Source organism: Hetaerina americana, unplaced genomic scaffold (assembly GCF_022747635.1).
Source record: "Hetaerina americana unplaced genomic scaffold, ioHetAmer1.1.p SCAF_4, whole genome shotgun sequence".
Taxonomy (NCBI): domain Eukaryota; kingdom Metazoa; phylum Arthropoda; class Insecta; order Odonata; family Calopterygidae; genus Hetaerina; species Hetaerina americana.
In genome coordinates this window covers 81,616,244-81,628,760 of record NW_027286985.1, presented here as the reverse complement: position 1 = coordinate 81,628,760, position 12,517 = coordinate 81,616,244, and the positions used below count along the sequence as shown (strand labels likewise).

Sequence of the window (12,517 nt, the reverse complement as noted above, 5' to 3'; positions counted from 1 at the left end):
TCACCAATTAACATTGGTGGTCAAAGATTTCACTCCGCATGTTAGTTGCCTAAATTGAAAACAATCCTTTTCATCTTGTGACTATTGGAATCATTTTAGTCAATTTGGAACTGAAGAAGAACTAGAATAATATACACTTCCCAGAATCCTGGCTGCCATGCTAAGTAGCAAGCAAAATGGGTGCTATTAGAAAGTAGGCATTTAAAATAACTTCCAAAACTCTGTCATAAAACTTAATAATGCCACACCACCTATCAATGGCAAGAAGTTTCGAATTCTCACCTACCGGGAACCAGAAATTTATATCAAATCTCATGATTTGAAAGTTTCTTTGACTTTGAAATTTAATCACCTCAAGAACCAAGTACTAAATTTTAACATAGATATATCACATCCTCAGGCTACACTAAGGTGCATATTACAAGGAGATATTTACGGCTATTAATCAGAATAGTGATAATCAAATGGAAAAAAGAGAACCAATGGTTACCACAAACCTTCAAAAGTCATTACAGTTATAACTAGGAGGAAGTAGTGAGTAAGCGATGCTACGAGAAAACAGTTTACAAAAGTTTACAGGGAGCCTTCAAGTTGTGAAAAAGCCACTGGCAAAAGTGTGTGGATGCTCAAGGTATGTACTTCGAAGAATTTTGAGGCATTGTAGAAATATTGGAAATGAATCAATTTTTACTAAACCTTTCCCGTTACTTTTTAGAAAACCATGTATGTTCAAAAAATCATGCTTCTATTTTAAAAAAATGATAATAACCATTGTTATGCCACTAGAAAAAGAAAGGCTGTGCATATAATACAGCATTCAACTTCTTTGTTTCACAAAGGACCCCTTTATAGTGGCATTAAAACTTATTTTCATTTACCAAATAAACACAACCCAACATCCTATTGTACAAGAAGTCCCTCTTCATCTCTGTGTACTTCCTTCCTCCCTTAATTCCGTCCAACATCCCTATCCTATTCCTCCCCTTTCTAATATTCTACCCTCTATTACGGTCTTCAACATCCCACTGCTGATCAATATGCTTTTAATAGATTTTTCCTACCTACTTTTAGGTAGGAAAAATTTTTAGGATTAATTCCAACAAACCCCTCTCTACTCCACCATGCCTAGTACTCCCTCATTTGCTTTCCTTTCAGTTCATTTCACCTTCTCCATCCTTCTCCACACCCACATTTCAAAAGCCTCCTATCTACTTCTATCATCCTGCTTCAGTGACCACATTTCCGTGTCATACATAATTATGCTCCATATCAAAGTTTTGATGAGTCTTTTCCTAACATCCTTACTGCCCTAAAGTTTCCTTTGCCTTGCCTTCATACCCATCTTTATGAAGCATTTAATCATTGCTTGAACCTCACTTCCCAAATCACCATACGAGAACAACAACAAAGAGGCATTCACACCACAGATCTCTTACCAGAGCAGTGGCACGTTATGTGTTTACTCATAAAGGATTACTTATTACTAAGCATGATACTCGTTGCGTTAGTGCTGACATCTGGTGGTGATTCCAAGAACCTATCAAACTACCCTCATATTTCGGTAATATGGGTAAGTTATACACATAAATACGTTTCTATTGGAGGTGGTCTACGTAATGTTAGTCTTAGAACAGAGTTGACTGAGCTTTGCATAGCATGGAGTTTTCTTCATCCAAACCTCTGGTACCATATAGTTTCAATCTCTGTGGTTTTAATGCATTGAGGAAATTAATACTACTGCATGAGAGACTACACTGGTTAAGGAATACTAGTTGTGACACTGAACTTTAATACTTATCTTGTTAAGTTATACACATCTTACTTATTGTAATTTATACACATAAATATGTTTCTAGTGGAGATGGTCCAATGTTAGCCTTATGACAGAGTTGACTGAGCTTTGCATCAACACTACTCAAATTTACTTAAGAAAACTTTTAGTTTTCTTATGTAAATTGTTGAGAATTTATTAAATAAAAACCCAATTGATTTGTTTGATGAATGTATATAAACAGAAAAATAGGATAATATAATTGATAAATAGTAAATAATAAATGACAAGTAATAGTAAGTAGTAAATAACACCATTTTTGATTGAAGGCATCCAAGAATGAGTGAGCTAATTTTTAAAGACATTCTGAGCTGAATCATTTACAAATAGCATTTAGTCAACTTTACATAAGATTTTTTTACAACTGAGGCTTCATTCTTACCATAAAATGTATTTCTAAGTAATAGGTGGCTTTGTGAACACAAGAATATTGGTGAAAACAACTCTATTGGTTTATATTTGTCAAATCCCTCATTTAAGCAGTATTTTTCTGGATCCAAACCTCTGGTCCCATAAGTAGTTTCAATTACTGACGTTTTACTGCAATGAAGAAATTAGTGCTTCTACATGAGAGGCTAAACTTTTTAAGGAATGGATGTTGTGACACTGAAATTAAATACTTATCTCGAAATCCCAAGTGCTCGCACACTGTACAGAGTTTGAAATTCCCTCAAGAAAGATTTTTTACAACACTTCAAGACCAAAATATAGGGTGACTACTCTACTCCACCGACTTGCATTCAAAAGATTCTTCTTGATGCAATTTAATAAGGAAAAAAATGTACTGAGACTAATACTTAAAACAGCTACAGGCACCCCTATAACATCACTGGAAAATGTGACACCTTTATAGGATGAAATGATACAGCTCTCTCCAATACTTATCGAAGAATATAGAAATGGTAGAACAAGTACAATAGGTATTTCTAAGACTATCTTACCTTCATCAAGCAAATCTTCACAAGCTGTGTTCTTCTTGACCTTTTTCCTTTTTTTTTCTTTCTTCTCCTCCACATTTCGAGAGTTTAATTCATTCAATTCCATGACCTTGAGTAAGTTTTGGCACCTCACATCAATTGGTTTGATCTCTGAAAATATTTTTTATAATATTAAGATTCACGCTCAAGTATACATAATTTCTCATTGACAACTTATAGTAAGTATAATAACAATTTTTAGAGATGTAGCAACAGTGATAATATAGGGGAAAAGTAGAGAAGCTAAAAGAAATGGAAGAGAGGATTACTTGTTGTCACCTCTAATTTTTAATATAAATGGGTCCAAAACCTATATCCTCTAATCTTCTCATAATTGGGTAATCATAGAAAAGGGGCAGTAAAAATCACCCTTGAGTTAAAAATCAAAGACTTAGTCAAGACAGATTGACCATCCGTCAGGGTACATAAATACTGAGAATACAGACATATCAAAGCCCAAGGTCATCAGAAAGGGAAAACAGAATTTATATTCAAGGAAATCTACCAGTTAAGGTTGGTTTTTGGATGGACACAACTATCAAATAAATACTTTGTTTCTCCTAACAAAATACAACCCAACATCCCACTCTACAACAAGCCCGTCTTCATATCAGTAAACTTTCTTCCCCCTTCATCCCATCCAATACTCCTTTCCTTTTTCTGCCCTTTCCTCTTTTGCCTAACATTCTCCACTTTATCAGTCTTTCAAACCCATGCTTTTTATCTATATTTTCTACCTAATCATGACTTCCCTCAACAATCCTATCTCCTCGCCCATCATACCCACAATATCCTCATTTGTTTTCCTTTCTGTCCACCTCACCTTCTACATCCTTTTCCACACCCACATTTCATTAGCCTCCAATCTACATCTATCATCCTGTTTCAGTGACCATGTTTCCATGCCGTACACAACTCCCAGGGCTTTATTTGATTTAATCTACTTATTGCCCTTTCTATCTCATCGTCGATTATACTTGGACCTAAGCTATTCATTCAACTACGACATATTCTCTTTATATGTCTAAGCTTGCTGGCCTAAGTTCTTTACCATAAAGTTCTTCTACATATTCCTTCCATTTCACTTGGATCTTTTCTGTTTCAAGTGTTGATATCCTTGCACTGCATCTTCCAACACACTTCTTTTGCGGTAACAGTTACCCATCTCAACATATTGTCTAACTCTTTGTACTTCCTTCCGCCTAACTGTTTAACGTACATTCTTCCACTTACTTCTCTGAATTACCTTTCTAATCATCACATCCAAGATCCAAGGTTTGAAAGGGTTGTTTCATCAAGACAATGCACCAGCTAACAAATCCGTTATTGCAATGGCCAAAATTCATGAATTAAACTTTGAATTGCTACCTCATGCACCCCATTCACCAGATTTAGCCCCCTCGGATTATTTTCTGTTTGCAAACTTGAAAAAATGCCTCGGTGATCAAAGATTTTACAACCGTGAAGAAGTGATGGCTATTTTGAGGAGCTAGATGGTTCTTAATATAAAAAGAGTATTGAACTTATTGAACATCGCTGTGGGAAGTGTATATAACTGAAAGGAGATAATGCTGAAAAATAAATACATTTTTTTCCAAACTTTTTGTGTTTTCTTTGTTGGGTCGGGTACTTCTGGGATTACCTTCGTACAGTAGACCTATCCACAGCATTGTCACCGTAAATAGCCTTTAAAAGATGATGCACCTCTGTAGGAGTCACTTATTAAGCAGTTAAAAATTCGACACCAACACGTTGTTTAACTTGCGTTGACATAATACTAGAACACGTCTCCATAATTCTACTTCTCAAAATACACTGGATGAATGAAATGACCTCAAACCTCCGTATGCATGTTGGTGGGGAATATTACTTCCACATGCCAAAAGGAGTGCTTCTGAAGGTCATTTTGTTGGTGGTCTCCAAGCATGTGTGCAAAAGTTTTTATCCTACCCTCATTTTTCCCTTTTTCCTCAATAGTACTCTGCTCCTTTCCCTAATTTATGTTTCTCTCTACAACCAGCTGATACTCCTTCCATGTCATTTCTGTTAATCCTTCTACAATCCATTTCCTGACCCACTGCCCTTACCTTATCTTTTGAAATCGGAAGCTACACTTCATGAGAACTAAATTGTGATTAGAGTTCACATACCCTACCTGGAAAATGTGCTCATTGATTGCGCTGTTCCTATACCTGTGCCTAACCATAATATAATCTGATACCTTTCTCAGTCACCTGGTATTTTCCATGTATACCTATGCCTCTTGTGGTGTCTAAACCAAGTGTTGGTGATGACTAACCAGTCTCCTGCAGAATTCAATTGCTTCCTCCCCTAGGTCATTTCTCATACCTAAACTGTAGTCCCTCATCACCATCTCTTCTTTCGCCTACCATCGCATTCCAATCCAGCATCACTTGCGAATATTTCCCTCCAGGAACATGTGATTGTCCTCTAACTGATCGTGTACCCTATCAACTTCTTCCTCCTTAAGATTGCTTGGTGGCATGTGCAGGTGGTCACCTAACAACCCTTGCCACATGCCCTTGCGGGGTATTGTGTGATGTAGATGTACACCTGAACAATGACAAAGTTCGTTGGGTCTGCTTATACCTTTACTAGTAATATTCTATCCGTTGCTTGCTCTATATTGACTCCCCTTCTTCCTACATTTTTATTCAATATTTTGGAAATCCCTTGTTGGCTCTCATCCCCTCCACTGTATCTGAATTATTCTATAATTATCACTACAGTAATCCCCTCATCCTTCCATCTCACTTTGCATTGACCTAAAATATCTATATTCCCTCTTTCCATCTCTCGCTTTATATTCCCTAATTTACCCATCATCGACATTGTCCTTACATTCCAAGTCCCTATTCTACCTCATTTGGGCTTCTTCTTCTACCTCTTCTGTGCTGCTGCAGTCAGTTTGGCTTTGCAAGGGTTTTTGAGATGACAACTGCGGAAGCTATACCCCTCCTGCTGCCAGACATGACATACAGCCGATTGGGCGGACCCCCATAATTGCCAAACTCATTTTCTCTTCACTGCCCTTCATAAAAATCATGGGATTAATAATTGAGCTGTGTTCCCTTTGCCTTCCTCAACTATGTTTTTAATGAGACACCTCCACTCAATGACTGCCCCACTGGGGTCAGACACCTTTGCAGCCATGTCACTGAGGAATGGATGTTCTGTGAACTAACTTTTTTCTGGCTCCTAACCTTCAATCTATATGACATGAGTGAATCTACCAGGAGTAATTATCATTGCTACCACTAGAAGAGCTCCAAGGGTCATTGGAATGCACAAGTCCATCCACCACATCTGATGATGTGGTGGATGGACTTGTCGTTCATAAGAGGGTAAAGTCCCATTATTTATAAAATAGAAGATTTTAAGAAGCATTAATCAAATACAACTAAATCAGTAAATTTGCGGATGCAATTGATGATTTGTGATAAGTATTTCAGATGGTCAGCTCACTGATTATGCTATCATGTCCCTTCTTTTGTTTTCTTCTTACTAGCAATTCTGGGAAATTCAATACCTGCTTCTGATTCTTCATATATGTCATCCAGTGAAGTCCATGTTACTTCCTTCCTGGCTGGATCATGGCTTGTATCAAAATCCTCGAGGCTCTCTTCTTCCGATTTGGGCACTTAAAAATAATTATCAATTACCATACTTTAAATTTTAGGTCATCATAGATGAAAAGATTGCACACCATGAGTTACAAATTGATTTTGATGAAACCGTTACAAATTATTCAATGCAAAGGTAATGGCCCTTTCACGCCTAGTACATCAAATGCAAAAATCGTTCAGGGTGTCTACTATCCAATACCAAGATATTTCCAGTTTTTTTCAGGTTTTCCAGGGAATATTTTTTGTCAATCAGCTCCCCAAACAAGTGTATTATTAAGCAGATATTGGTCATGTGGTAATAATTATTGACCGCCAGTTTCAGAAATGGCAAAGAACAGTTAATATTTTCATTGCACGTTGGGCATGTGACAACGTTTGGCTGCATATCAGAATAAATGCGAATGTGATAGATTTTGAGTGATTATATTATCCAATCTGAAATTCCCTTGTAATCACAAGTTACTGACATTGGACCCTCTACTAGTAGAACATTCATTTCCTGAAAAATAACACCAAAATTCTCAAAGTGGTGATGTTATTCCATCACTCAAATGGTACACCTTTTCATAGTGGTGAGGAATGTATCATTTCAGTCCACCTAAAATTTAATCATTCACATTGATTAATATCAATCATGAAAATCACTCACAATCATAAAAAAATTACATCTTGGCATCAGAGCAAGATGCTTAGGCCTTAACCCCATTTGTGCAATCTAAAAGCAGCCTCTCACAATGGAGGGTCAAGCAGGGCAAGGGCTACAATGGAATGAGATACCAGGGGTGAATTAGTAGCATCTTGAACACATCAAAATAACAAGTGACAAACTTTTACATAATACGGGGGGGGGGGGGGTATTGTTAACTATTAATTATAATCGAGATAAAAAATTAATTTTTATTTATTATTCATAAGACTTCTCTAGATAGTCACAACACTGAGTTATTTTTTCTCTGTTTCTTAACATTTTGAAAGCCATCATTGTAGAGGTTGCATCAAAAACCATACATTTGGCCATTTTTCTACCAATTGAATATATCATTTGAGTAGTCAAATCACCAGCCCAAAATGGTTTCTTGAGATCTAGGAATAAGAAAAAGTAGCTTGGGGCGAGATTGAGAGAATACGGTATGTGTGGCAAAATTTCAAAGCCACATTTCTTTGACTGCCGGTTGCACCATGTTTGCTTCTTAAAAGGAGTTGGTGGTCGTGGAACCAACCAGGCTGACACCTTTGGCTGGTGCAGTTCTTTGCGAGTAATTTTCCATACACTGCCATACCTAAGATTAGCCTCATTATCATTTGGATGGGTGCTCTGTGGCCTGATTGGATTAAGTCCTCCACTTTCTTCATTGCGGCAGCATTGTCCATGAGGGACATGAGGCCAGTTTGGAAATTCCTTTTCCACCTCGCTACTGTGTGCTCTGATGAGCTATCATTTCATTGTGGATTTGCTGGGCACTGTAACCTTTCTAATGAAGAAACTTAATCACATTATAAGCCTCTATCTTCTTCATACTATGAATTACTTCAATTTATGGCTTCCTGACCCAAAAAATCAACATTAACACGTTCACCTCAGCATGGTCGGTCACGTTGCCCTAAGATATTTTAGGTCAACTGTTGGATGGCAATGTAAACTAAAGTGTCTGCTGTCAGAGAAATGTTACCATTTCATAATGTCATATTCATTTCTTAGTTTTTGGATTATTCCATTGATAAACTAAATACTTTGAAATGAAATGTGCTAGGGCTGACATTCTTTTAGATGATTTAGATTAGAAACTTCCAAATGTGATTAAGTTACTGAAAAATACTTCCTACATGATAACAATTTTGAGAGATTGGAATGATACCAAATTCAGTTCATGAGAAACAGGGCACAAATGTTGCATGACAGCACTTTTCTCTCATTTGAAGGCACTGTTTTCACCATACATTCCTCTTGCTGCATTCTACCAGTATGCCTGCAACACTAGTTTATTTTCACATTTAAATTTCCATAGAATAAAAAACATGTTGAGCCAAGCAATTAGCTGATCTGACTGGCCAACAGTCACACCTTGAAAGACCAAACTCCTTCCTCACTATTACCAATATTCATATTGTTGAACAATATTATGTATAATTCAAATATTGAGAATTTTTATCAATATCTGTCGATTTTTCACGAATGATTGCTATGAAAGAGGCCTCTCAAACTGTCTTTTTCATTATTTATCAAGCATTTGCTCCGAAAGAGGAGAAATAACATAATTTTGACAAATTCAATAGGTATTAGGCTGTACTTGGGGAAAATTCATCATCAATGAATAAGTAAACTGAAATTTTTCACAATAAACTTTATCTTATTACTACTGGTTTCCAAGTTGCATGGTTTTCCTTTCTCACACAGGGCTAATTATGGACTTCCACTTCATAGTTCTTCATTTATGTCTTTGCTTAACCTTCATTAGTAATGCTCTCTTGGACTAGGTTACGAAGAGACCTATTCTTTTCTGCTTTGCTTTTATTGTGTTTCAGCCTCAGATTCACTGAGTGTCATACTTCAAGCACATTCACAGGGCTTCCTCGCTCCCTGCAGTACTTCCTTTCTACTCTTACCGACAATAATTTTGTTGATCTTGATTCAAGTGAAAATATACATCCGATTCAATATTTATAAGGATAGTTGAAAATTTTCTAAGCTATTACACAGAAAGAGACAATTTTTTGAAAGGCTGCAAAACAAAAAAAAATTAACATAACATTTTCATAAACAAAGTATGTAAGTTCACACTTATAAAACAAATTTTTGTGTTAATTCAGTAGTGGTGAAGCAAAACAATATACCCATTAATTATAACTATTTATGTCATTTCCCTTGGCTAATTCCTTAGAAAACTTAATTACCTTAAACAATGCATCTTCCACATTGTTTACTAAAACTATACTTAACATAAAAAACTTAACATTAAAATAAACAAAGTTTATGATTCTCTCTCCATTTTCAAGCTAACTTTACTTAAGATTATCAAATTCAGCACACATCTTTTAATTCAAATAAAACTATTAATAAAAAATGACAACCAGCCATTCAGTTACAGAGTAAATAATCGACTACACACACATACCCAAGGTGTATTTCATGACAAAAATCCAAATTTTGGTCTTGCTAGATATTACCACTTATGGGGTTATATTCTTTTCCGTTATGTGAATTTTTGTCAGGAGAATTAAAAAAAAAAGTTACCTGATCCCTTGATTTAGCTAACTCACTTAATGGAAACATTTCATGCCTGCTTTCAAGGAATGTAGAGTACCAAGGCTCGATTATGAAGAAAGCAAAGTTTGAATTGGTAAGAACATTGGTATAACAAGATTGAGGTGTTAGAGTCCTACAAGGAGTCACACAACTTTGTCCATTCTTCAAAATTCTAAATTCAATGATGAAACTTGTTTATTGGCTTTCCTTTTACCTTCGTTGAGCTTATGATTTTCCCACCCCCTTTACACTTGCTTTTATGTTAATCTCCAACTAGGAAGATAGCCTTTCCAGTAAGAGGAGTAGTCAACTCATTTATGAGTGTATGGGAACCCAAAAGGGATATACGTTACATTATCCATTGATTTTTCTTGGAAGTAAGTAACTGTTTGAGGGACAAAACAGGTCACTTCAGAGAAAGAAGTGAGCTTAGGTATACACCCATAAAAATATGCTTTCCATTACTTGATTTGAGACTCAGAATTCTTAAGTCAACCTGCTGTATCGAATGAAATATACTTCAACTAAGAAACATTTTACATACTTTTTGGTGAATTCATCAAATTCCGTTGATCCTCTGGAGATGGTACCAAGAGCCAAAGTTTTGAACCACCAGAAGTATGTTGGAGGCTATATTTTAGAGAATGGAAGAAGAAATGACCATCACTGCTTCTTAGACAGCATCAGCATTTTGATGCACACTTATAACAGAATGAAAATCATTACAATATTGATGATGAATCTAAAATTCATACCATTTTAGCACGAATACACGACAAAATTCACTTTAAACATCAAAACACTTATCTAATCAAGATGGAATGTTCATTTAATTGAATTTAACTAATGAAACAGAAAACTAATGACAAAATTAAGGAAAGAATGTAATTTAAAAATAGAACTAACAATTAAAAAGAAGCTAACAGTCAGTACACGACCAAAACTTCTGCATTATCTCTGACACCAGATGAATTAAATAAATTCTTCATTAGCTGTCAAGACCTTAATCTCTACTATTTCTATTGGATTGAGAGAAGGCTCAAATCTTGTTAAGAAATCATATTTTCAATATGAATTATTTAAATGGAAATGTGTACCCCTATATGATATCTTCCAAAAGATTACAACTCTCAAGAATTCTTACAGCAAGGACATATCTCAAACAACCTTATGAGTGAATTTATGCATTACTGTACAATTTTCTATTATTTTCAATAATTGTTTCTTATCAATTATTATAAAATAAAAAATCTGGTAATTTCCTATTTGCTCTTAAACAATTAAGAGTTGTTCCCATACACAAGAAAAGAGCTAAACATGATCCTCAGTGCTACTGCCCTATTTTTTTGATTCCTTTTATTGGCAAAATTTTTATATCCAATTACATATTTCAGCTCTACAACTTCCTGGAAGAACGATATATTCAGTTCCTCACAGAATAGCTTCTGCAAAGGGAAAACTACAACTCATGTTCTTCAATCTACCACCAACACTATTTTGAGCTCATTTGAAGATCAATCTTATGTTTTATTAGCTCTGTGCCCTTAATACAACTTTCGACTGCATCTTTCGTCTCATATTTCTAAATAAACTTCAGCACTACCAGCGTCATGGAAATTCATTTTTTTCCAGTTATATCTTCCAAAGCACTAGCAGTATGTATACTTACATGGTTTGAAGTCTTGTTCCTTTCAGATCCAATATGATGTCCCACAAGGATCCTTTTTTGGACCACTTTTATTTTTGATAATGATCAATCACCATCCTCTTAACATTCAAACCATTTCCATCTTATAAGCTGATGATGACATGATGCAACATTCTTGTATGTCGGTAAAACCCAAATATTATGGCTGATTTTGCATATGATTGTCTACGCAGGCCAATGAATGGAAAAGTTAATGGTTTTTCACAACATTTAACCAAAACTCACTAAGTTTACTTGTAGCCTCATATTCTCATCAAGGAGGTTAAACCTTCCAAGCTATTAGGATTTTACCTTGCCTTAAAACTGACCTGGAGCTCGCATGTTCATAAAAAATTATCTAAGGCTCCCTATATCCTAAGAAAGTTAAGTATGTTTACTCCATCTGAACATTTGAAATCTGTATGTTTTGCTTTTTCCATAGCCACCTTGGTTACAACAGAGAAATCTGGAAGAAATCCCCAGACATAAAATCAGTTTTCACCCGGCAGAAAAAGGCTATCACGGTCTTACCCAACCTAACAACCCATACATCACCTTTGGTATGCTGCAGGCCACTTTTCATCAGATGCAAAATTTTGACGGTTTATAGAGATGAGGGTGGTTCCAGAAGTATCCGACCCAGCAAAGAAAACATAAACATTTGGAAAAAATGTAGTCATTTTTCAACATCTCCTTTCAGCTCTATACACTTTTCCCAGCGATGTTCAATTTGTTCAATACTCTTTTTATAATAAGAACTGCCTTGCTCCTCAAAATAGCCATTAACTGCAGGCATTACTTCTTCACAGTTGAAAACCTTTGACCACCAAGCCATTTTTTCAAGTTTGCGAACAGAAAATAATCCAAGGGGGCTAAATCTGGTGAATGAGGTAGCAATTCAAACTTTAATTCATGAATTTTGGCCATTGCAATAATGGATTTGTGAGATGGTGCATTGTCTTGATGAAACAACACTTTCTTCTTAGCCAAATGCGGCCGCTTTTGCTTGATTCCTTCGCTCAAACATTGCAATAAGTTTGCATAATAATTTCCTTTGATAGTTTTTCCTTTTTCAAGATAATGAAAATTATCCCAAAAAACCGATGCCATGACCGTGCCTGCAGATGAAAC

The 12,517-nt window shown here is 35.7% G+C and overlaps 1 protein-coding gene across 1 annotated transcript in view; it reads right to left on the bottom strand.

The window, feature by feature from the left end:
- The window catches only part of LOC139692486 (claspin-like), a 57,674-nt gene extending 45,608 nt beyond the window's left edge, over positions 1-12,066 (bottom strand). Inside the window, exons 1-4 of the mRNA XM_071590704.1 lie at positions 11,942-12,066; positions 10,244-10,329; positions 6,359-6,469; positions 2,773-2,919 (exon numbers count right to left, since the gene is read on the bottom strand). Coding sequence (XP_071446805.1) covers positions 2,773-2,919; positions 6,359-6,469; positions 10,244-10,329; positions 11,942-12,066 — 469 coding nt within the window. The remainder of the gene's footprint in view (positions 1-2,772; positions 2,920-6,358; positions 6,470-10,243; positions 10,330-11,941) is intronic.
- Positions 12,067-12,517: the final 451 nt, after the last annotated feature.